Source organism: Octodon degus, unplaced genomic scaffold (assembly GCF_000260255.1).
Source record: "Octodon degus isolate 3935 unplaced genomic scaffold, OctDeg1.0 scaffold00211, whole genome shotgun sequence".
Lineage (NCBI taxonomy): Eukaryota > Metazoa > Chordata > Mammalia > Rodentia > Octodontidae > Octodon > Octodon degus.
Window position 1 is genome coordinate 3,626,314 of NW_004524787.1, and position 27,425 is coordinate 3,653,738.

General features: G+C 36.7%; 1 protein-coding gene and 1 pseudogene across 1 annotated transcript; one reads left to right on the forward strand and one right to left on the reverse strand.

The window, feature by feature from the left end:
- Positions 1-171: 171 nt before the first annotated feature.
- Vsig4 (V-set and immunoglobulin domain containing 4) lies at positions 172-27,155 on the reverse strand. Its single transcript, XM_023705038.1, has 8 exons — positions 26,997-27,155; positions 18,353-18,709; positions 16,499-16,780; positions 7,581-7,643; positions 6,861-6,944; positions 3,661-3,765; positions 1,306-1,327; positions 172-878 (listed from the first exon to the last, which is right to left on the reverse strand). The coding sequence occupies exons 1-8, from the start codon at positions 27,049-27,051 to the stop codon at positions 866-868; spliced, it is 981 nt and encodes a 326-aa protein (XP_023560806.1). The 5' UTR covers positions 27,052-27,155; the 3' UTR covers positions 172-865.
- On the forward strand, positions 17,166-17,544 carry LOC101560433 (annotated as a pseudogene).
- Positions 27,156-27,425: the final 270 nt, after the last annotated feature.

A 27,425-nucleotide genomic window follows, 5' to 3' on the forward strand; every position in this document is an offset into this window, starting at 1 on the left:
TTATAATCCAGCTGGGGATACCTATAGAGTGAGATAGGGATGGCACTGGTGAGAAGGAGAAAGACCAGAAACCAATATGTGACCCATACTCCCATGTTAATCAGTCTCACTTTAATAATGTTTAGTGTTTCCTACCATACACTGAGAGAAGACCAAAACAAGCGATTGCTGTCATGATGAGATATTTATTGAGTACTGAAAGAAAGTCAGAACACTGGATTCATAGTACAGAGCAGAACAGAACCCTTGCTTGTAACATGACACTCTCAGATAAACATAGTCATGGGCCAGGGAGATGGCTCAGTAGAATAAGCGCTTGCCTGGCAAGCACAAGGGCCTGAGTTCAATCACCAGTTCTGTTAAAAAAAAAAGATACATGTAGTCTGGCCCTTGAGAAAGAGAAGTGATCATGTACATAGTTGGTCTCTTGAACTGGCAGAGTTTAGTCTCTGGTCTTCTGGTGGTATCTAGAGGTTTGAGGCCCAAGCTTTAGGGCTGTAAACATTTCTCTATTGTTTGAAAAAGAGCAGTGGAAGCCACAGTTGAAGCTACTAGAAGGATCAAGGACCAATTCACCAGCTAGTTTGCTTGAGGGGAATGATGGAAAATTCACTCTCAGGGGCCCAACATTTGCAGGGCTAGTCACACAGAGAATTAGCAAGGAAGGAGGTCATGCAAATGGCAGGAACTAAATAAATGGTTATTTTAGCAGAACTTGACCAGTGGAACATGTTTATAGATACTCTTGTCCTCAGTGGCCAGAAGCTCATTATCCAAGGGTACTGTTTGCAGCAGGCAGGCATAGTCACTGTTGATCTGGGTGATGATCTGGTACTCCTGGCCCAGGAAGTGTTCATCAGACTAGTCATTGCACAGGTCTAGGGAAGATCATTTGTTGTTGGAAAAACCAAATGGGAAGATGGTTACCCTTATGGTTTTTCCAGGATTGCAAGCCTCTCTGATATGTATCCTATTGACCAATAGGCCACATCCCATGAGAAAAGAATAAGGGATTAGATCAGCACTCTTCACCTTTCTCAGTTCTTAACAACTAACTCTCAGAGTCTTGCCACCCAAGAATTCAGAGAGCAAATGGTTATTAGACCTAAATGATTTTGTATATTCAGTGCACCAGAACAGAACTTTGGAAGGTGCCTCAGAGAAGAAGGAAAGCTATGCTGTAATACTGAGGGGCTCTGGCCTTCAGTCTAGCTTTGTGCCACATCCTTTCCTCTGTTTCCTGACAATAGGCAACAGAATTGGTAGGGAAGGGATCATAAACTAGAAAAGAAGAGGCTGTCTTACCTGATTAGTTCATTGCCATCTTCTAGAAAATAAAGAAGAATGAGGTCAGAAGTTTCCACAGAAAGTGAACAAAGGCCAAACATGACCACTAGATACCAATCAAAAACTGAAAAAAGGGGACAGACAGGAGCATTTTAATGGGTCTTAGGCTATTAGTTGTTGCTTAGTGTGGAATGGGGGAGAGCACTGTGACTAGACCCTTGCTCCATCCAAGAATCTCACCAAAGATCCTCAGAGTCCTAATGAGAACCTTGACTACTAGACCAGAGTCCAAGAGAGGGTTGAATTAGTGCGATGTCAGGAAGTGTGGCCCAAACCGCTCCCAAGTGCACTCACCCCTACCCTATACCAAAGAAAAAGGTTCTGGTCCCTATTGCCCTCTAGTGTCTGTGGAGGGTAATTGTCCATACAGGTTGAAAGGCTTTACTTGGCAGATAGAAGGGTATCTAGTGGCACTGCTCTTTAGGTACCTATAATCTTTCAAGGAAAAAACTGAAAATGCATACATACATTAAGCAACAACATTGTAAACAGGACAAGCCATAGGCCTGCCTTATAGATGAACCCTGTATTTTCATGTGTTGCATACTCAATTGCCCTGGGAGCTCCTATACTACAGGAATTCTGTCTTTTTTTTTTTTTCATTGTTATATGCTCAACATGTAGAATAAAGTGAAATAGTACCATTTGTGCTGTCTCCCTTATACGTATATGGAAAACAGGATTTCTGGAGAGACAAACTGAGGTTAAAATAAAAGCATAATCGTACCATGTGCAGGGCATATTTGCTTGTTCGACTTTAATGACTACAAATGAGAATAGGCAAAAGATAATGATGGGGGTCAAGAACAGGGCTAGACAGGACCAGGGCATAAACACCTCCCTGGCAAGCACAAGGTCCCAAGTTGGATCTCTAGTGCTGAAAAAAAAAAGAGGACTAGAGCCCTATTCCACAGTGTTTTGAATGGAATATTACATTTTGACTTTTATCTCCTGGGCTTTGTAGAGACAGTTTTGAGACAGAAACAATCTACTATGATTACTATTTATAACCACACCAAGACTATAATACTTTTTAGTGCTCATGAGTTTTATGGCCCCTTCCAACTTTATACTCATGGGTCATAGCCATGTTAATAGGTCAAGGCCAGAATTTATACATGAGACTCAAGAGAGGAAGACATTGAAGCTCCCTTTTCTTAGACTAGATAGACCCATAGATGAAAACAAAGAATTTGTGAGTAGGGAATGCTATAGATAAAGAGACAAGCTAATGGTAGGTAAAAATATTATTGCAGTGGCCATTGAATTGTGGCTAGGTTTTTCTTAGAAAGAAAAATCCTAATTTTCTATTTCCTCCCTTTTTTGGCCCATGTTAAAGGACTCTGACACCGGTGCAGTGATCATGTAACTTACCCTGCTAAACAAATTGGGTTACGTTTAGCCCCTTTGTAAGTCCTGGTAAAGAAAAAAAAAACGCTAAATTCTTGAGCTTGGTATTCAAACCCTGTGCAATTAGAAGGAGCTTCCTTTCCTCTCTCTGTTTCTCTATTTCTCATTTCCATGCATTTTCTTTATTCTTAATCTCAAATTCAGTTATCATTTTAGCCCTTTACCCTTTTACTCATGTAGTTCCCCATTCTTGGAATACTATCCCCTTACACATTGTTTTCATCTTCCTTGTCTAAGTTCCAATTTCTGAAAGCCCTTCCTAGTTGTATCAGTTCTAATTGACTTTCTTCTCCCAAAGACCCCTTTAATATTGATTATCTTCTCCAGGTGTTGAGTCCATAATCTTTGCCATTATGCTTTATTATTGATAAGTTCCGTGGCTCAACTTGGAATCCCCCAAAATAAGCTATAAGCAACCTAAGGGAAATTGCTGTCGCATCATTAGGTGACTCTTTATAAGGAGTTGGAAGACAATACTATGCATGACAACAAATACTGTGAAATTCATATTATTTTGTTATGTAAAATTCTGTATCACTTCTAAGTTTTCTGTTTTAATACTATCCTGTGCTTTCTTTAAAAATAAAAAATATAAAAGGATGGATTACTTTGCTAAGTACCAAAGAATTCTGCATCTATTTATGCAAGTCTGACATCATATTGGCATAGATATTTGTCTCACTCCACCTCTACCCTCACTCCAAGACTAACTTGCCACTCCATAGAACATAGGCTCAAATGTATTGCCAGTGCCAGGAAGATGGCTCAGTGGAATAAGCGCTTCCCTGGCAAGTGCAAGGCCCTGAGTTCAATACCCAGTTCCACAAAAAAAAAAAAAAAAATCAAATGTATTACCAGACATAATGAATGAGGAAAAGCCAACAAATCATACTTATTACACACCTTGTTGTGTTGTCTTCCGGCAGAATATGACATAAACCATGGTGATGACAACTATACAGCACAAAGAGGTGATGAGAATGATGGCATACATAGGCAAGTTCCTTCCTAGGAGGCAAAAAAGACAAAGTATTATGTGGTTGAAAATAATGTGAGAAATAGAAACTCTAAGAAGAGGGAGGAATCAAAGAGATATGTTTATGTATGTGTGCAGGAGGGCTTGGATAATTGCACTGCTGATTTCTGCTGGTCTTTTGAAAAGAGCAGTTAATGCTTAAATTATTTTTCTTTCCTTAACTTCTTGTAACTCTTTTTCCAATTTTGCATGCATATATCTGGTAATCTAAACAACTAATTTGAAGACAACACTATGCAATGCAACAAACATTGCTGAATTATTTTGTTTAGTGAAATTCTCTATTGTTTCTATTATTATTATTATTATTATTATTATTTATTCTCTTTAAAAATAAAAAAGAGAAATTCTAAGAATCATCTCAGACTAGCCACAACTTCTTTCTTTTTGATATTTCCATCTTCTCCTAACCTTATTAGCTAGTCAGAAACAAAGTAAACTCCAGATCCATGAGGAAGTCTTGAGAATAGCCAGAGATAACATGTTTAAACAAGTTTTTCCAGACCTGCAATTTGACAGCTGATTAACTTGTACATTTGAGCCAGAGCTCCACATTTTACCTGGGGCCAAAACATTAGGTTTTCACCTAATCTTTACAAAGAAAAAGCGAGTACCTTCACTTCTCAGCTTTTCCAAAGTTCTACCTTATTGAGATTTGGTAACCAAATCCTTTTCCTCACAATTCTCTTTGCCCAAATTCCCAGCTTCTTTCTTTCTCAAAATGCAGCTCTACTGAGTTTTCTGAAGTACATATCTCCATCATGCACAGAAGCTGAAGGACCCTCCTGCACTGGGCTTCTAGCTCTGGATCTGTTCTTTATTTGTATGACAGTAGTAAACAGAATAATGTTCTTTCAGAGATGCTCACAACAAAAATTCCTAAAACCTTTCAGCACTTTTCACACTTTAGAGAGGAATTAAGGTTAAAGAGGAAAATAAGGTAGATAATTAACTAGTGTTGAGATGCAGAAAGTATCCTAAATTATATAGGTGGGGTCAATGTATGCAAAAAAAAAAAACTTTGAAAGTGGAGCAAGGAGACAAAAGAGGACGTCACAGTCAGAGGGATTTTTTTTTCTTTCTTTTTTTTTTCCAGAGGGATATTTGAGGATGTTATATTGTCAGTTTTGGAAATGAAGGAGCTATGAGCCAAGGAACGTGAGAAGCTTCTAGAAAGTAGAAAGGTTATGGAAATAGATTCTTCTGCAAAGCCTCCCAAAGCCACGCAGCCCTACTGGCATTTTGATTATAGCTCAGTAATAACTGTGTCAGACATCTGACATCCAGAAGATAATTGTAAGATAGTGCATCTATATTATTTTAAGGTGGTAGGGTTTGATGTAGTTTTTTTCCCTGTATTTTAGGGAAAGGTCTACAGGGTGCTCAAGGTCTTGCTACTAGGTCAGACTCATAGTGATCCGCCTGTTTACAGCTTCCCAAGAGCTGGGATTACAGGCACATGCCACCACCCCCAGTCTAAATCACAGTCTCTGCCTGCCCTGAGGGCGGGGCCAGCACGGCATGCCCTAAGATTGAACCCCCGGCCCCTGTGCCTGCTTGCAGGTGCTTGAACCCATTGAGGTATTTGGCCAGCCCTCGGCATGGTTTTAAAAGCTGTCATAGAAAAATGAATAAAATGACATTAGTTAAATCCCTGTCTATCACTGGGTCTTTGTTCAATGCAATATTTAAGTTCAATGCAACATTTAAAACATATCTATGGGGCCAGGGAGATGGCTCAGTAGAATAAGTGCTTCCCTGGCAAGCGCAAGGACCCGAGTTCAATCCCCGGTTCTGAAAACAAAACAAAACAAAACAAAACAAAACATATCTAGTCACTTTTAGCTATAATATTTTGAATATGGGGAAGTTAGTCAGGGATTCCAGTGTCCTTTATTTTCTGGTGAAACTGTTTTTGTTTTTCCTAGACTTTGTGATATTCTATCTTAAGAATATGTAGTTTCTGAGTTTCTGATTATAACTGAGAGAATGAAAGATATAGGGTAGTGCAGATCAAAGAAATATTCCTCCATTATGGAATCAGGTTATGGAAAATTTGATAGAGGAGGAAGGACACAGATCCAACATCTGAGAACTTGTACCACTTCTAGAGTTATCTTCACATTTTACCAGATCAAATCTCCATAGTTTAAGGGAAGCAGCAGCCTATAAATGGAGGTGAAAACAGTTCATTATTTTAAAATCAGTGGAGTTATCTCAGTAAAACTCAGCTGACTCAGTTCAAGGTGAGATTTCAAGTTCTGCGATTCTGATTTGGGAGTCCTTGAGACTTTGGAGGAATGAAATGTTGGTTGCAAGTTATTGAAAAAGCCCCTACTAAGAGCTCAGGTACTAAAGTTCTGTTATTATCTCTACCTGACCCCATACACATGTGCATGAGAGAGCAGGTGTAGGTTAGTGTCTTACCACATTTTGTTTGGGAAATATATTGCTAAGGCAATAAATAGCAATGGGAGACTACCCATACTGTTCTCTTGCATTGTATTGTCTTTGCTTATCCCTAAATCAGTCAATCTCTTTCTCTGTGTCTCTCTCTCTGTCTCTGTCTCTGTCTCTCTCTCTCTCTCTCTGTCTGTCTGTCTGTCTCTGGGCGATTTGTAAAGTTTTTATTTTATTTTATTGAGAAACAAATATCAATGAGACAGTTTCAAAACTGATTAATAGGGTAGTTTCAATAATTAATACATTGTACATTGTTATCTCCTTAGTGGTTATCCATAGTACAAGATGCAGACATGATATTCTGTCCAAACACTGTTAGTACAAACCTTTCTTCTCATTGAATTAAGAAAAAGTAGCTGTGTATCTATACTAACTATTCTGCATATACAGATACAAAATGCTCCTTCCTTTGTATCCCCTTTTTTGTTTAGTTCTGTCAGAAATGGGTATTCCACTGGCATTTAAATACTATAGGTGCATGAATTCAGCAAATCAATCCAACACAGTGATTTGTAAAGTTTAACACCACAGAAGAATGCATATACTTATAAGTATTGGCCACAAAACTGGAGTCAAGAAGGAAGGATATAAGTCATGAACTTGCCTTTTCTTGGCCCATGGATGGTTTCCCCAGAGTAGACATTCATTTTAGTAGTTTGTTCCCAGGATTGGTTTACTGTAGTTGTTGCTATGATAACAGGAAATCAGAGTCAGAAGTCTTTTTTCTAGACAGGAACCATAAGGAAGGGATTGGCTGTGAAGGTTGCCAGTTCATGTGGGAATCTGTGCCTGCCTCTCAGGAGTGCAATTTCTTACTTCTAGGAATTCTTAGTGGAAGGAAAGTTCATAGACAGGAGGTAATATATCAAGTCACACAGAAAATCAGGTGAGGAGCAAAGCATAAGTTATAATATACTCTTGTTTCAAAAGTTTCCACAAAGAAAAGTCTTGTTTTCATGATTGTACTTCACTTATTGCTTTGTTGCCATTCATTTACTACACTGTTTTCTCTGAGTAGCCCAGTGATCATTTACTTGTTGTTTAATGGTACTTGGGCTTTTGTATTGGTTTCTATGGTACCATTTCAGGAGGTTTTTGTTTTTTGTTTTTTTTGTTTTTTTTTGTTTTTTGTTTTTTTTGGTGCCACTCAGGATGCCTTCAGGGCAGGTCTGGTTTGGCTTGAAGATGAGGGGATCAAACCACAGCATCCTGAGCCTGACTGCTTTGTTTCAGCAGGCACTTAAACACCTGAGCTAATCGGCAGGCCCCCATATGACACCATTTCAAACTTCTCTTTCTCCTATAGAATCCTAGTAAAACTCACCTTCCAGTGGGGCCTTTGTGATTTTAGGTGCTCCCTTCTGGATGTCAACTGCGTTTAAGGAATCTGCAAGAAAAAGGGGAGCCAAATAAAGGGCCTTGGTATCCTGAAGTGAATAGCTGAACATGTTAGAAAATTAGGAAGGAAGGAAGAGCCAGTCAGGCCCGTTTGTAAACCTCTCAACACTTGCCTCATGATACTGGTTAGTCCTGTACTGTCTGTTTATTCTTTAAATACCAAGCTAAGGCAGTATTCTTAAGTCAGTGTTCATTATTCTTAAGCCTAGGAGTGTATGGTGAGGGTTCAAAGGGTCTGTAAACTTTGATGAGAAAATATATTTTATTATTAACTTTTAAATGAAATTTAGTGCTCACTCTATTGAGAGGGATTTTGGAAATCTTACAAAGTACGTGGGAATGGGTGACATCAATGAAAATGGTGGAATATTATCTCCAAAAACTAACTGCTTCATAAAAGCAATAAAAGAACAGAAAAAATGATGTTCATTTTCTCCCAGAGTTTTGGAAATTGTCCAAAGGTTTGTAACAACAGGGAAGACTGATGGAAGAAAACACCCTATTTTGGGGTAGTAAGGGTGAGTTCTGTAGTATTAAAACTTTGTTTTATGGCATTTAACTTTAGTTCTGTCATTCCTTGCCAGCTCAGATGTAATCAGAAAATAAAACCTCTTTCCAAGGAAAAAGAAATATATATGTATATACTTAGGATAACTTGGATAATTGCACTGCTGATTTCTGCTGGTCTATTGAAAGGAGCAGTTAATACATTTTTTCTCTCTCCTTTTTAATTTTTTGTTTGTTTTTTGGTACTGGAGATCAAAGTCAGGACCTTTTGCTTTGCCAGGCAGGCACTTAAGGAATTGAGCTATTTCCCCAGGTCAAGTATGAGGGTTTTTTTTTGTTTGTTTGTTTGTTTTATACTTGGGATTGAACTCACGACCTTGTGCTTGTCAGGCTGGAGTTTATACTGTTGAGCTGTCTCCACAGCCCTTCTTTTTAATTGTTTTAAGCAATTTTTTAACCAATCTTACAGGCTTCTATCTGGTAATTTGAATAAGTAATCTGAAGACAACAATATGTAATATAAAAACTGTTGCTAGATTTCTATTATTTTGTTTAGTGAAATTCTGTATTATTTCTAATATTTTTCACTATTTTAATATTCTATTTCAAAATAAAAAAATTAAAGAATGTAAAAACAACCCCAAACCCTCCTCATTTTAGTTGATGGAGTGAGTAGAACATGCCTTATTTCCAAAAAATTGCCATTATTTGACCTACTTGTTACTTCCTTGGAAGATGTGCCTCAATAGATTGGTCACTCAGATCTAAAAGCTTCTTTTTGAAGATAGAAGAATATTTGTCACATAGATGCTTGAGGAAATGGCTTACAATTTTGAGAAAAGGAGACTAACCAAAATCTTAAAATGGCAAACAGAAGAATGAGATGCCGATAAGGTATTTAAAAAGCTGTGATACATTCCTGGGAATCTAGAAGGCCACATACATGCACAGAGTTTTGCATTTTCAGGAATTACCTGAAAAGATCACAAGTTATTACCCCTTGTTAGTCTTATGAACAGAAAGTAAAGATTATGACACAGCTATAAACTGCTTCACTGAGTATTAAAAATGTGGTATAGTAGGCAAGAGAGTTATTTGGCAGGGACTAGGAAATTTATTGATGACTGATATTTAAGAAAATATCCTTACAATTATTAGCTGGACACTATACTAACCAAGAAGACTTCAGTGACCATCCATGGCAAATAATATGAAAGACTATACAGAATTAATCCAGAAATTCCCTGAACAAAACAAAGTAAAAAAATAAAAAACTATTAGAGCAAGCTAAGTCAACAACAAGCCTTAGGGAAAGGACAGATAAAATTTTCAACTTTATCCTATTATATTATTCTAAAAGTCTCATTTTCAGCTACAAGAAATGTAAGACATGCAAAGAAATTATAAAGTATATCCCATTAAAAGGTAAAGAAAAAGTCAATAAGTAGAAACTGTCCTTGAGGAAAAAATTATAGTGAATTTAATAGATGAAACAATTTAAATGTGTTAAAATTGCAAAATGTACCTAAATAGCAAAATAAGTGTAATGACTCAAGTAAAATAAAAATATCAATAAAGAGACTGGTGTTATAAAAAGGAACCAAGTAGAAATTCTTCAGTTGAAAAGCACAGTAATCAGAAAGAAAATGTTATTAGATGGAAAAAAGAAACTATTAGCAGATCTGAGCTGAGAGAATAGAAGCATCAGTAAAATTCAAGATATGATTGAAATTATTGTTAGTGGAATCAAGATGGAAATAAATAAAAACATGAACAAAATCTTCGAGATACATGGGACACTTCAGAAGGCTGAGGCATGCGGATAGTGAGTTAGAGGCTACCCTGGGCTACACAGTAAGCATAATACCAATCTGCTTTATAAAGTGAGACCCTATGTTAAAACCAATCAATCAACCAAACAAACAATATTTTTTATGCCCCAATAAAAGGACATTACATAGTAACACAAACCAATATGAAAAAAATTAAAGCAATCTGCTTAATAAATGTGGAGCATAAATATATTTTTCCTATCTGATTTAACATACACTACATAAAGCTATCAGTGGCATGTGGCTATGTTTAAAGCTACTTAAGAGGATGAAGCAGTAGGATTTCTTGAGCCCAGGAATTTAAGGCTAAATGGTATCCAAAAAAGTGTATAAAGAAATAATCTTTGCTGATTTCATTATAATATATAAAGATGTCACAACAGCATTAAAGGGGATGTAATGGAGATCTAGAAATATATTTTGTACATTATTGGAATTAAAATGATACAAATCCAAACTCAATTGTACATTAAAAATTAATGATAATCCACATGGAAACCTAACAAAACATATTGTTAAAAATAAAGGAATTACATAATACATTTGACATCATTTATTGAATAACAAAGATGTCAGTAATGAAAAAATAGTGAAAAAAGGAAGATATACTATATAGAGCAAAATAGAAAACTAGCAGAATTAAATCCTACCTTATTTGCAACTATGTTAAACTTAAACGGGAACAACTCAAAAATTTAAAGGCAGAAAAAAAAATTTAAAGGCAGAGATTTTTAGAGTGGATTAACACCTATCAATTTAACTATATTATATGGCACTTAGGCTTCAAAGACAGAAACAATTTTGTGGTAAAAAAGAGGGAGAAACAATCAGAAAATATTGTTTCAGGAGATAAAAAGCAATTTAGAATTATAAAAATCAATATTTTATTAATTGAATTATATATGTATATCCTAAGAGCAGAGTCTGCAAATTCATCAAGCAAAAATGAAAGAACTTATGTAAGACTTTTTCTCTACCTCTTAATGGGCTATACTTTATAATTTCTTTACATGTCTTACATTTCTTTTAGATGAAAATGAGGCTTTTAGAATAATATAATAGGATAATGTTGAAAATCTTATCTGTTCCTTCCCTAAGGCTTGTTGACTTAGCTTGCTCTAATAGTTTTTTTTTTTGGTTCGTTTTGCTCAGGGAATTTATGAATTAATTCTGTATAGTCTTTCATATTATTTGCCATGGATGGTCAATGAAGTCTTCTTGGTTAGTTTAGTTGTCCACCTAATAATTGTAGGTATATTTTCTTAAATATCAGTCATCAATAAATTTCCTAGTCCCTGCCAAATAACTTTCTTGCCTACTATACCATATTTTTAATACTCAGTGAAGCAGTTTATAGCTGTGTCATAATCTTTACTTTCTGTTCATAAGACTAACAAGAGAAAAATAGCACATTTAACAATAATAGTCCTAGAGTTTAATATCTCACTTTCATTTATGGCCAGAACAATTAGATAGATGATAAGAAAAGAAGGTAAAGATTTGAAAAACACTATGAATTAATTACAACTAACAGAGCTATACAGAATATACATATATCAGTAAATTTCAAAGAATTAAAATGATAGTTATATTCCCTAACCACAATGAAATGAAATGAGAAATAACTGAAAATAATTTCTGAATAAGAAATAGAAAACTTGGCATGACAAGTTTAACAGGCAAAAATATTGTATTGCTAACCAAACAATTACTCACAAAGAAAAGTAAAAGCTCAAATGGCTTCACTGATGGATTCTATCAAACACTACAAAAATTAATGCCAAATCTTCATTAATTATTTTAAAAATTCATGAGATAATATTTTTCAACTCAATATACAAGACCAGTACTGCCCTGATACAAAGCAGAGAAAAATATACAAAGACTAAGAACCAATATTCTTTATGAATCTTTATACAAAAACCCTTAATTATACTAGCATATCAAATTCAGCAGAATATTAAAAGGATTATAACAAGATTGAAGGATATATTAGCATAGATTAGCATTAAAAATAAGTATACATAAAACTAACCTGTATTATTAAGCGCCCATTAATCACACTAAACAAAAAAAAATTTTAACACAAACCAATACACTTACATGATAAAACAACAAATTAGGAGCAGAGGAAACTCTTTCAATCTTATGATGGGTATTTACAAAAAACACTCTTGTTCAATCCCCGGTTCCGCCAAAAAAAAAAACAAACAAAAAACCCCCACCCTTGCTTATCATATATGGTACCCTGAGATTGCTCTAGTATCTTAACCAGGGAAAGAAGAAATGCAATTATGTTTATTTACAGATAATATGATGAGATTGAAAAAATGTTTAAATACAAAACAATGATTAAACTTGATAAAGAAGTTAGTCAAATCCGCAGGGAAAAAGATAAAAATACATAATTGGTTTTATTTCTATACATTAGCACTGAACAATCCAAAAAATGATACTAAAAAACAATTCCATTATAGTAGCATAAAAATAATACAATACTCTGGGTTCATCCATGTTGTTACAAATGTCAAAGTTGAGTTAATATCAGAATTAAATTAAATGCATTTAAGTAATAAAAGAGCTAAAGTAACAAAACATCAAGATGAAAACATGGGTGTAACTCTTTGTTAACTTGGGTTAGGCAATAATTTTCAGATATGACACCAAAAGTACAGTTATTAAAATAAAAAACAGGGAAGTTAGATTTCATCAACAGTGTTTTTTGCTTTAAGGAACATACCAAGAAAGTGAAAAGACACTACGTAAAATATTTGCAAATAATGTATTTGATATTGAACTAGTACTCCAAATATTTAAGGTACAATTCAACAACAAAAGGGCAAACAATGCAATTTGAACAATGACTAAAATATTTGGATAGGCAATTCTCACAGGAGAATGTAGGTGTCACCATAACTGACCTAAAAACATGTGAGAGCCATAAGAGCAGGTACTGGTACAAAAATAGACACATAGACCAATGGAGCAGAATAGAAAGTCCAGGAATAAGATCACACATCTATATTTAACTGTTTGAGGACAAAGTTATCAAATGCATACATTACAGAAAGGACAATCTTTTTAACAAATGGTGCCTGGAAAACAAGATATTCATATGTAGAAGGCTAAACTCGACTCCAGCCATACACCCAGAATTCATTTGATCTTGTCTGATCTCGGAAGCTAAGCAGGGTCGGGCCTTGTTACTACTTTGATGAAAGATTAAACTTAACCCCTATCTCTCTTGTGCAAAAGTTAACTCAAGATGGATTGGAAACTCAAATATAAAACCTGAATCTCTGAAACCGCTAGGTGCAAACTTGGGAAACATGTTCAGACATGGGTACTGTCTTCAGGATAAAACCGCAAAAGGACAAGAAACAAAACAAAATTTGACAAATGGGATTTCATCAAACTAGAAAGACTCTGTACAGCACAGAAAACTATCAACAGAGTAAAGAAGACGTAGAAAATGGGAGAAAATATTTTCAAACTACTCATAGAACAAAATAATTAATATCTGAATATATGAAACTAAAAATGCAAGAAACATATCAAATAGTTCAATTAAAATGGTTAAATGATCAGAAACAAACTTCGCCAAAATATGAATGATCAACAAGTATATAAAAAACTATTCATTATCTTTAACCATCAGGGAAGTACAAATGAGATACTACCTCACTTCATTTGTAAAAGCTATTATTAGAAAAACAAAGAATGATAAATGGTAGCAAAAAAGTTAAGAAAAACTAACTTTTATGTACCACTGAATGAAGCATAAATTTATATCACAATTATGAAGAACAGTAAGGAGGCTTTTCAAAAAATGAAACTAAAAATAGATCTGTTATATGATCCAATGATCACACTTCTGGGTACATTTCCAAAAGAAATGAAGTCAACGCAGTGGGGAAGTATCTGCATGTCAATGTTTATCATGATATAATTCACAATAGCTAATATATAGAAGCAGGCTAGGGGATCTCTCAGTAGCTAAATGGATAAAAAAATATATGGTATATATACCCAGTGGAATATTATATATCTATGCAGAAAAATGAAATCCTATCATTTACAGCAAAATTGATAGAACTGGAAGATATTCTGTTAACTAAAATAACCCAGACACAAAAAAAAACTATCACATGCCTTCTCTCATACACAAAATATTAAGAATGTCAACAAGAATATAGATTAGTAATTAAAAAAGGTTGGAAGTGATGTGCATAGCTGGAGGTGGGTAAATGGAATTTGCATTTTGATCAGTGCGTGCTGTATGCATGTGTCAAAATATCACATTGAATTTAATTAATATGTATAAAATATTGCATATGAATGAAAATAAAGCATACAAATGACCAACAAGTTTATGAAAAATGTTCAAAAGTATTCATCATTAAGGACATCTAAGTCATAGCCAAAGTGAAATTCCATGCCGCATCTACTAGTATGACTATAATTTAAAACAATAAAACAAAATATTGCTGAGAATGTGGAGAAGTTGGCACCCTTATATACTACTTCTTGGAAAATAAAATAATACAACCATTTTTGAAAAGAGTTTAGAACCTTTAGGGTCTTAGCTATTCAACTCTTAGCCATATATTTATGGATATTGAAAATATATGTCCACAAAAATTGTTACGTGATTATTCATAATGCTTAGTCATTCATAGGGCTAAAATGTAGCTACAGCCCAAGTGCCCACTGACTGAAAATTGGATAACTAATGTGGGACAACCATGTAATGCTCTGTTTTTCAGTAATAGATAATGATTTATTGATATATGTTGCATATGAATGAAGTTTGAAAATATTATATTAAGTAACAAAAATGAGCAAAGAGGGTTACACTTTGTGATTCAATTTCTGTGAACTATACAGTATAGGAAGTCTATAGAAACAGAAAGCTGATATGTGTCTTCTGGGGTTTGGGGGACTAGGGGAATGGAAATGACCACTTAAGGGGTGTTTTAGGGCAAATGAAATGTTCTACAATAAGATAATGGTGATGGCTACACAACCATGAGAACCAAGGAAGTATATATCTAAAACTGTTGAATCTTTCTGTATGTGAAGTATATTTTAATACAAAAAGAAAATATGAATGAAAGGTCAATAAAATTTCTTTAGACCAAGAAGATTGGAAGAACATCACAGGCAGACATAACAATATACTATGTTTGAGATATAGAGAGATGTATTAGAAAATAAGGCTGAATAGTAAGGCTGAGTATAAACTAAAAGACTTTGGGCTTTCTTCTTTGATGGAAAGATTCACAGGGAGTAACACAAGGTTTTTAAGAAAGGGAGTGAGCATTTTTCAGTTGAAGTTTTAGGAAAATAATTTTGGCAAAAGTTTGGCAAATTTTTGAAGGTAAGGTGGTAATATATTTTGTTCATGTTGAAAATATTCATTTAATGTCTTCTATGTACCAAGTACTTTGATGGACTGTGGGAAGTATCTATGAAGTAGGCAGAACTTGCACTCTTGGATTGTATAACCTAGTGGCATAAAGTTGATATTCAATAAATGCTAAGTAACGCAGAAAAGATAAGAACATTGAATTTGTCTCTTTATGAAATGCAAATCCTTGACCTTTCTGAGCATCCTGAATGTAGAATAGTAGTTAATAGAGGTTATAAGTTATATGTAGGGGTGAAGGTGAGTAAAAGGAGGTTGTATTTTGATCATTGCATGCTGCATGCATGTGTCCTCGCTGCTTGACCAGAGTGGTGACTCATGGAGAGATGAATCAGTGTCCATATTACCTTCCCAGTGTGAGAATTTGTAGGGAGATGGGATAAATGAAAGAAAATATGTAAAAATTTAGACTTTCCTTATAAAATGAAAAACCAATCAAAGAAACAAAATAACCAAAGGAAAAAAACACCCTAAAAGAACAGCTTTCAAAGGGTATTAAGAAAGATTCAACCACAGGAAACAAGACATGGTGTAAAGAGCAAAATCTGAGTGCAAATCTGGATTTACACTTCCTTGATGTGAGTCCATAACCAAGTAGGTTGCTCTTTCTGTTTTCTTTCTATAAAATAAGAGTAATGAGTCAGGGGAGATAATTCAGTGGAATAAATGCTTGCCTGGCAAGTGCAAGGTCCTGAGTTCGATCCCTAGTACCACCAAAAAAAAACACAAACAAACAAAAAACAAAACAATATGCTAGCCATTTAATGGCATATTTGTGAAGCTTCAGTCGGGAAATGTATGTAAAGTTCTCAAACTTTATATCTGGCAAATACAAGATACCTAATAAAAATATCATATTACCATTCTTATATAACAAGTATTGTCTCAAACCCTGCTGTCTCTGATTCTGAATATTATATGTGCTTGTGTGTGTGTGTGTGTGTGTGTGTGTGTGTGTGTATGTTTGTGTTTGCATGATCACTGCTTAACCAGGACTCCACTTTTCCAAGCCTTCTCTGGCATGAGGGAGGTATATTTGTTCTGTTAAGATGCTTACCTGGAGGGAAGATTACTCACCTCTGACCACAAACTTTACAATGTCGCTGCGTTGTTCAGAGCCAACACGGCCCTTGGCAGTACAAAAATAGGATCCTGAGTCGGCCACCACTGCAGGCTTGAAGACTAAAGTACTCAAGGCTGATACTTTGATGGGTTTCTCGTCATTAGTTTGTTCCTTGTACCAGACATAACTGATGGGGGGAGAACCCCAAGCCTGGCATTGAAGGTTAATTCTCATTCCTTGGGGCACAGTGAAGCCATAGCTACTGTCAGTTGTCACTGTGGGCTTTGAGACAGGAGCTGCAAGGGGAAGCAAAGAGAGGAGGCTTTGGGAAATCATAATGTCATGCAACACAAGGTCAAGTCATCCTGGTTGAGCATAAGGGCATGCATGTGTCTGCAACTGGAACTAAAGATGGCTCCTGAATAGGGACTGAAGAAGGGAACAGCAAATACAAATACCTTCCTTTGCATCACATTTTTGTTGCAGAGCTGAGGATAGAATCCAGAGCCTCATATATTCTAGGTAAGTGTTAAGTAAGTGAGCTTAAAGTATCCAAAAATAGCTTCCATTGGAGCGTCGGGTACTATAGGGTATTATTGTGTTTGGGATTATCTGGAATTCAGAACAAGTGATTTAGCAGTCTCAAGTGAGCAGGAGGCTGTCGACTGCAATAGTGGAGCAATGCCTAAATCAAAGGAACTTGTTTCTTCAAGCTCTTCAGGCAGCGATTCTGACAGTGAAGTTGATAAAAAGTTAAAGAGGAAAAAGGAAGTTGTTCCAGAAAAGCCTGTAAAGAAGCAGAAGACTGATGAAACTTCAAGAGCTCTGTCATCTTCTAGGCAGAGCAGCAGCAGAGATGATAACATGTTTCAGACTGGGAAAATTAGATGTGTCAGTGTTCAGGAATTTAAAGGGAAAGTTCTAATTGATATTAGAGAATATTGAATGGATCCAGAAGATAAAATAAAACCAGGAAGAAAAGGTATTTCTTTAAATCCAGAGCAGTGGTCAGTTGAAGGAGCAGATTTCTGACACTGACGATGCAATAAGAAAGCTGTAGAATCTGAGCCTTGAAAACCTGTACTGTTGTAGTTGTTTACTGTCTTTTTATATTGGTTTTTGTTTTCTAAATGTTGTTTTCCAAGCTGTTGTATATTTGCATAGCAGAACAATTTGTAAGATAAATGCTTTTTAAATGTGCATTATTAAAAATGTTCTGAGTGAAAAAAAAAACAAGTGACTTAAGCAAATGCCATTTTCAGCCTCAAATTTTCTCTATTTTTTGTATTGTCAGATTATTAAGACCAGAACTTTATAAATTTTTAACCCAGAAAACCTTATCTTGGCTAACCTCTTGCCTCTCTTTTCCCACAACAGTTCTATCAGTATCTGTGTAGCTTTGAGTATCTTTTTTAAAAATTTTATTCTGAAAAGTAACAAAAGCAAGAACAAAAAATCAGAAACAAAGACAGAAACAGGGTGACATACAACAATATATATGTTACAGATTTTCAAGACAAGAATAGCTGATTAAGCTTCTAGTATCTTGATCATAATGATTCATTTTTATAAGTTTTAAGGTCCCAAAACCTAAGGAAGGCAACATAATATGAATGTTAGAAATTTGAGAACACTTGAAGAGGTAGATTTGAGGCAGAAACCCTTCCCAACACTTCTTAACTTCTACCATAAGAGTGATGACACTGAGGATTTTCTGACTGTGCACTTCCTCTGATTAGCACATATAATTGGAGAGAGCCTATTGTACAGATAAACCAAGGTTTCTTCATTTCTCAGAAGCTTCTAGGATTACAGTGCTCTATTGAATCTTTGCCTAGCAATGTTTTCCTGTTTGTACGGTGACTCACATTTTTGTACATAAAGCTCAATGATCTTCTCTCTCATCACTTGATTGTGATCAGGGGTGTTCCAGGTGACTTCACAGGTGTAGTGGCCTCTGTCATCCATCTCCAAGGTATTCAGCTGGAGAGATACAACCCCTGGAATCTTCTGGCTCATGTACAGGCGACCTCGGTATTTTGCTTGCTGGATATGTTCTCCAGAGGAATCACGTTGGAAGATGGTGACTGGTTCTGAGTCACGTTGTACCAACCACCTCACCATGACTTCGGTATAGTCTTTTAGGGGACCATAGGTACAAGGAATAGTCACATTCCCTTTCCAGGGTCCTTTTATGTTCTCGGGTGCTTCCAGGATGGGATGTCCTGAAGAGAGGGAACAGAGGGAGAAAACAAACATAGAACTCATGTACACTTGGGACCTGCAATTTAGTGGCAGGCCTCAAGAAATTTCTGAGAAACATTTCTCAACTTTCCTTCTATCACAGTTCTGTTTTCTTAGTGCACTTTTGTTGTCTGCTAACCTTCAAATAGAAATAACCTATCAAATATAACTAGTTTTTAGAAAGGAAAGACCTTAGTGACTTTAGCTCTTGTGAGTTTCAAGTCCTTTTCATTTCAATCTCTTGCTATGAAATGCTCCTAGGGAAGTCAGTCCTACCATTTAGGATCAATTTACAGAATAATCTTTGAGGATTTTACCAACTCTTGAATTCTGCATACCTACACAATTTTTCTTTTCCAGAAGATGTGAGAACAAAAATCATGAGCAGTTATGTCTGGACTATTTCAGTTTTGTGTAAATGTGTGGCCAGAAAAAATACAGAGGATTTGGGACTTGGCAAGAATGGGTGTTCTGGGGCTGGGGAGATAGTTCGGTGGTAAAAGTGCCTGCCAAATGTAAGGACCTGGGTTCAATCCCCAGTACCACTTGCCTTTCCTGGTGCTCTGTGCTGGCCACTGAGACTGGGCGTGGTGGTGCACGCCTGTAATCCCAGCACTCAAGAGGCTGATACAGAACAATCGCTATGAGTCTGAGCTATGTAGTGAGGCCCTGTACCAAATAAATAAGTAAGTAAATGATAAAAAAATAAAATTATCCCTTCTTTCTCCTAAGCTGTGCTGTGGAAGGGTAGAAGGAAGTAGGCAATAGGCAATTATGATGGTGAAATTTGGTGTAAAGACAGGCTTAGGTATGTATTCATGTTTAACAAAGCCATTAGTTATTTTTATCTTTGAAACCTGTACCTTGTAAGCCAGATTGATTTTTCTGATTTCTTTGTCTTTATTTCTCTTTTAGCTTCTCTTAGTTTTCATCAAAGATACCAAGGGAAATCTCAGCCTGAGAGAAAGGTTTTTTTCCCACTATAGTTAGGGTGGACTTTTATTTTGATTAACTTCATGATCCAACCTGTGGATCACAGTTCTGGGAATGTCTAGTTGAATCATGGAGACATGGCTTTAGGCTCTGTGTCTGGTACCTCAGTCTTTGCACTCCAGAATTATTCTCCTGCTCTGCTTCCATGAATCTTTTCTCTGCTATGCTCATCCACCATGCTGTTTCTGCCTTAAAGCTAGCCTCCTATGCACTGGATTTACCAAAACCATGAGCCAAATGAAGCTTTTCCTCCTTTAAGTTGTGGGTGCTGAGTATTGTGTCTCAGTTGCAAGAAAGCTGGATAATGTACTCATGTTTGGTGTGGACAAGAAAAAGTTATGGATAAAATCCTGGAGCTACCTGTACTGTATAGATTACTGTGCCTGTCTGAATTTCATGTCATCACTGATAAAATAAAAATAATGAAACTATTCTCTTGGAAGATTGTTGTTACAAATAAAAGTTAACTTATAAATGTGAAAATACATATATATCTGACATTCAATAGATTCTAGATAAACATCAGTAGCTTCTCTTATGCCTCAAGTAAAACTTTTTATATATGTCTTGATTCTGTCTGTCCTATAGAAGTTCTCAATATGCCTTCTTCTGGATATATATATGAATATATATATATATTCATTTGACTGGATCATTGTTGGCTTTCATAGGGACTTTTAGGAGAGCTATCACATGACAAATAAGGGTGCCCCCTTCTCAGTCTTATAGATTCTACTGAGATTTGGGCAGGTACAGACTATCTATGGGTTTTAGGGAAAACAGAGAAGACAGCAGAATGTGCCTCAATCACAAGACTAGCTTGCCAAAGAATGTGAAATGTAGGTCAAATCAGAGCAATCCTCCTGACTTTATTTTACAAGACTAGGTAGGAACAATCCACTTCAAAAAACCCCTCCTACTGGGGAAATGTTGTGTACTTTAGTGATACATAAAAAACACCATCTTATGAGCCATTTGATAAAAAAGAGATTGAGGTATCAGGTAGAATGAAATTTTGAGACTTCTGGAATTGTGTAGCTAGGAGAGCTTTTAGAAATAGTCACATTTCCTCATAGATAAACAGTGCTATCTCACTTTATGATCTCTTTTGCTTGAACATAATTTGTTTCACAAACAGAAGCATGTGGCCAAATTTTTCTTTTGTTTGTAATATCTCCATTGGGTAACAACTATAAATGTGGCAATTTTTCTCACTCAAACATAAATGTGGTCATCTTTTCCAAAACTACAAAACAAATCGAGTTCAAGAACTGAGCTTATACAGGTATCACTGTAGATGGGCAGGCTAAGGTTCAGAGAAAGATATTCTTATCCAAGTCATATATTGTAAGGTAAAGTTGGGGCTAGAGGTATAAATTATAGGTTTTAAGATGATACATTGCTTTCTTTCTTAACCTGCTAAACAACCAGCTATAATTGAAGTCAGCAACTTCTTATCTGTACCTATGTGACATAGTTTGAAGGATATCATTCTAGTAATAGATATTATCTTTTTGACTGCCTGGGAAAAAAGGCCCTCATTTTCCAGATGTTTTATGAAAAGACTTTTCTAGAATCTTGTCTTATCTTCAGGTAAGAATTGCATTGTAAAATATATTGGTCTCCCTCAGGAGAAAGACTAGACCTGAACACTGACTCAAGGAGGTTTTTTTTTTAAGTTGTAAAAAACATGACTTTATTTGTTGTTTTCTGTTTCTATGTACTACATAGCCAAATAACATTAGGACATTTTATCATGACTACACACTGTAAGTCAACTTTCCCCCCTTTTCTTGACAGTCTTAGATGTTTTGTCAGCATTTGACACAATCTGAACTCATGAGTAAATAAGTGGCAAAAGGAAAAATGTGTGGGCACATAAGACATGGAACTTCAATCCCAATGCCAAGCAGAGGCAGGTTGCAGAGAGAGGTACTTGGAAGAAATTTATACCAGATTATAAACCATGCATAGGAAGTGTTCTTTGACATAGTCAAGAAATTTAGTCCACCAAAGTTATATAGCCCGGTCAAGACCTTCTCATACCCCTTGAGACAGGGGAAATTCTAATCTGTCTCCCCCAAATAAAGGTACAGATGCCATCTTGTCAGTGAATGCCATGGGAAGATGGATCAAGAGTGCACACTAGCTGGGGAGGCTGGTGTAAAGATGTGAGAAGCCTGATGCCCCACCTGAATCGGAAACGCCAGGATGTCTGATGCTGAAGACTACCCAAGCTTTTACCACATTTTCAGATAGATAAGAAGAGACAGGTGTGGTGATACATGCTTGTGATTAGAACACTTAGGGAGGCTGAGGCAGGAGGATGGGATCATGAGCTCAGCCTGCGCAACTTAGAAAATTCGCGAGATCCTGTGTCAAAAAAAAAAAAAAAAAGGCTGAGATGTAGGTTAGTGCAAAAGCACTTGGTCCAATCCCCATTAATAATTTTTAAAAAGAGAGAGAAAATTCTATATACTTGCTAATTTGAGATTGGCAGAGAATCTTGTCCTGAGTTATTGAGCTTCTATCCCAAATGTGAAATCTTTGAATAGCATTATCACATTCAGTATTTATAGGTGAACTGAATCTTAGTCTGCTTTCTAAAAACAAAATTGGAATTATATTGACATTTATCTTATCTGTTCTCACTGCTAAGTACTACTGACAGTTTTGGTTTTTTTTCTGGTGGAACCGGGGATTGAACTCAAGCCCTTGTGCTTGCCAGGCAAATGTTTATTCTACTAAGCTATCTTCCCGGATACTACTGACAGTTTTCATAGTGACAGGTCGTGAATATTCACTATTTAACATGTCATTACTATTAGTCAGGTATTTGGTAGGAACTAAAGAATGGACTTCTCTTACAGTAGAAAATTAAAAATAAAACAGCAAACTTCCCTTGAGAGAAATGTTAATGAGGCAAAAATTTTGTTTTCTCTTTCTTAAAACCAGAAATCATAAACAATCATAAACTAGCACAGTGTCCACACTGAATATGGACCTCCCTTATGCCAAGGAACACAAGGAAGATTCCAGGTTCTTTAGAATCCTCCACACAGAGGGTCTGGTCCGAGAGCCAGGTTAGCAAGCTCCTCTAAATGAACAAAATATTTATAGTAGGCAGAGCCTGATGTTCAAGTTGTCACGTATTGTGATAGTACATTAAAATAGCTGGAAGACAAAGGGATAAGGAAATAGATGAACAGTAAGCAAAACCTACAACTGTAAATAACAAATGTCACCGTATCAAGAAGCTTGATATTAAAAATACTGTGTTAGAAATCAAACCAAACCAAATCTAACTTAACACACAAGAAAACACAACAATGTTCTGAGGTGATACCTTGGGCAGCTTTTCTTGGATATATTTATACATCCCTTTTGACCAGACCATCACCAACTGTTTGTTCTGTATTTTACGATTAAAGCTGACCAAAAAGCTTATCCCTCATGAGATTCAGGCAGCCAATGGAGTAAGAATATACATGGTGTTTCTATATTTACACAGTAATTTCTCTACTTCCACAGCCTCTACAGGATTCATGAGAAATTACTGTGTAAATATCAAAGAGTTTTTTGAAGTAAAAGTTTGCCCCAAGGGAGATCCAGCCCTAGCCCAGGCCAGGTGACTGTGTGGGAGAGCTTCCGGCTACCCTGCACCCGCGGGACCTGTCTAGTCCAAGCCCAGGCGCAGCGTGGGTGAGACCCTCTTCCACCCCCTTAGGACCCACCCACCACTTTGCAACCCCCCGCCGCCCCGCCCTCCAAGTGATAACTTCTGCTGCGTTCTCGGGACCCCCAGATCCAGCCCTAGCCCAGGCCCGGTGAGTGTGTGGGAGAGCTGCCAGCTACCCTGTGCTGGCGGGACATGTCTGGTTCAAGCCCAGGTGCAGCATGGGTGAGACCTTCTCCCACCCGCTTAGGACCCCCCTCCACTCCGCAGTACCCCCCCACTCCCGCCCAGTGAGTGAGAACTTCTGCGTGTTCTAGGGACCCCCAAATCCAGCCCTTGCCCAGACCCAGCGAGTGTGTGGGAGAGCTTCCTCTCCCCACTACTCCACCTTACCCCCTTCAGACTCAGCTCAGGCCTGGCATACAGGCCTGGGGTGAAACTCTGCAGCTGCAGTCCCTTCAGAGACAGAACCACCCGGCTAGTCCAGGAACAGAACATCTTGCCAGAGGGGCACAACAGGTTCACTCCCAAAGGCAGCAGCAGGAAGAAGCTGAGCACAGCAGCCAGACCCAAGACAGGCACAGCTGAATAAATTCAAGCTTTGTAGATCTGCACCTGAATTTCAATAGGTGATAAGGTTATAATTGCATGAAAGCTCTACAACAAAGGTCAGAAGACAGTGCTACACAAAATGACAAGAAGGAGCAAAATGCAATCTCAGACCCCAAGCCCAACCATAACAAGTGTGGAGGACACTAACACAGAACAAATTGGGAATCACACAGCTGAAATCAATGAATCAATAGCTTCTGAAATAAAGAAACAACTGCAGAAAGGGATAGAGAACTCAGATTGGAAATGAAAAAAGAAATCCCTGAATTAATAGCATCTACAGTAAAAAATCAAAGACTGAAATGTATGGAGGAAACCCAGTGCCCACCCAGAACAAGTGCAGAGGACACTAGCTCAGCTGAAATATATGAATTAATAGCGTCAAAAGTAAATAAGCAACAGCAGAAAGTCATAGAGGAACTCAGAGCGGAATTATTTTCTGAAAAGTTTGCCCCAAGAAAGAGGAGCCAGTACTCTGGTCTTGGGACCTGGACTTAGATAACCAAAGATCTTGAGCCTGTGTAATGGTCCTGAAGAAAAGAAAGACCTAATACGTTGAGTGTGAGACCTTTCCTGACTCACTCTGAGTCCCTTTGTGAATCTTATTCCATCATCAAAGAGACTGAGATTTCATATTCAGGGTACCACACTTTTTGTGGAAAAAATTTAAAAATTTCACAACAAAATAATAAAAGAATAACAATGGTTAATACATTGTATGTAGCTATCTTTAAAGTGGTTATTCAGCATACAAGATATGACTATAAAATTCTTCAAACTATATTAACAGGAACCTTTCCTTTCAGTGAACTAAGAGACAGTAGTATAACTATCTTGTATTTTTTTCTTTTCCCTTCCTTCCTTGCCCCTTTCTCTAATCTTAGTTCCTCTTCCATTTTGAACAATTTCTTTCTATTTTAAAATATCTATTGTACATTTTGTTCCTCATTTATTTACTGTTTCAGTTTCTCACACCAGGGAGACAATATGATGTTTGTACATGTTTGCACATTTATTTCCCTTATGAGTATGGTCTCAATTGCATCCATTTACCTATAAAAGCCTTCTATTTATCCTTTAATCTCTGAGTAGTTAGTATTCCATTGTATAAAAAGACCATATCTTTATCTATTCTTCAGTTGATGGGTATTTGTTATTTTGCCAAGCTTTAACTGTTACTACTTACCTCATGGACAAAGGATTAGATTCAACAGAGTACTTATAAAATGTTTACAAAATGTTTCAAAAGTTTATAAAATGTGAATGTTAGGATTTTTTTATTATAATGATTTCAACATGCTTTTTAACCCACAGGAAGAGATAGACAGCTTCTTCTGGCCTGTAGGACTATTTTAGCTGCAAGGCCATAGTTGCTCAGAGCTGTCCAGCAGGCAGTCTCACTGGAGCCCAGCCAACTCAACTTTCTTATTGTACAGATAGACTGCCAACACTGAGGTGCAGGGAGAAGAAAGGCATTGTAAGATATTCAGTATATCCTGAGCCTACATTTTGTGGTGAAAAATCTCACACACAAATGATAGGCCTGATTCAAGGGCTAGAAGAACTCATAGGCCTGAAAAAATCAAGACATATGAGAACTCTCGTCGCCTTGCTTTCTTGATTTGCATGAACAAACATACATACACACAACTTAAGTTTAACACTTATATAATGTTTTGGCAAATCGCTGCCTCAATAAATCCCAATTCAACCTGACATATTTGGAGAAGATAAAAAGTTATATTTGGAGAATAAAAAACTTGTAGCTGTAGAAAGAATATTGCTTTTTATTAGCATTAACTGTGACATTAATGCTCTGTAGCCTGGTACAAACTCTTTTCTCTTGGATTATTTAATTTAGATTATTTTCTAAATTTGAGGTTCTAGAGGTTGACAGAATCCTAGACCTTGGAAATTTAAATTGGGTCAGTAAAGGGAAACTTGGTTGCTGATCCCACAAATAACATCAAACTAACACCTATTTAGTTTCTCCCTCTAGGGAAATGAAACAAGCAGTGCCTCAGCAATAATCCCTTTACCCTATCTTGAGTTTCATTTAGCGACTACCCAAGTATGTCTTGGAGAAAAGTTATCTCACTTTTCAGGAATGTAAAGAAGCATAGAACAAGACCCACAGGAATGATGCCACAATGAGATAGTTGGAATATGTGTTTAGCATTAGCATCCCACAAGTAGCCTAAACTGGGACATATTCACTGTGTGTTATCCCAAGAAGAGGGAAGAAATCAAGGCATATAAAAACCATTTGAAGGAGCTGGACTATTTAGCTTGGGGAAGAGAAGAGTTAAAAGGACATAGTGTGTGTCTTCAGACTTTCTGAAGAGCTGTCACATAGAAAGAGGAGAAGATATTTACTGTGGGACTCCAAGAAACAGAGATGGGGCCTGTGGATGGAATTCACAGAGAGGTGGATTTCATTTAACACAAGCAACATTTAGAAATACACTTGGATAGACTAGATGGAGAAGAAGTAAACTCACAAGAATTAGAGGAGTATGGTGAAACAATGCTAAATACTTGATCATAACAACAAATGATGGTACAAGTTACTTCTATGTTCCCATCTACCTCTTAGGCAACATTTCTTCTTTAGGAATTATATATCATTACAGGGATATCATTACAGACTGGCAGGGGATAGATTAGTTCTAATGGTAAAATTTCAAATAAAGACAACAGATTTGGCAGGACTATTTGGGTAGAATTAGGAGGCTTTTTGATGTCTCTAACATACAAGCACTAGAAAATCATGCAGATGTTTCCCAAATATGCACCTTGGATTTCCCGGCAACCTTCAACTACCACCCTCCCTTCTGTCCAAAGTTGATAAACCCTGCAGCATTAGTTACAAACAGTCATCTTCACAAAAGAGAATGTCATTGCTCACCAGCAAGCATTCAACATCACCCTTATTAGTCTTTTGCTTATGCCAGCAGAGGTAGCCAGGTTCTTATTTGCTGTCTTACCACAGGCGATCACTGTTAGATGGCTCAGGAGGAATAGGTCCAGTAAAATTCCCATTATGGCCAGAGGTACTTCTGTCCTTTCTTCCAGCCTACTGCTGCCAAGGAGATTTTCACTCCTAGTGGCTGCCAGTGTGTGTGTCTGCTTATTTCTCTTCCTTCCTTAAGTCTCTCACTGGAACTCCTAACTCCATTGCACATTTCCCCTTCCTTCCTTATTTCAGCATAAGTCATGTGGGGTACCCCCTGTCCCCTGCCTGAGGCTGGAAATCTAAAGGTGAGTGGAACAATTCTTCCCACTGGTAGGGTACTCACTTGACTTACCCTGGAGCCCATGGAACACTCTAATCTTTGATCGCTTAGTCACTTTATCTTAGGTCTCCTTCACAAGGCTCAGAAGGTAGGGCAGTAGATTTGAGTGAGTCAGCTTAC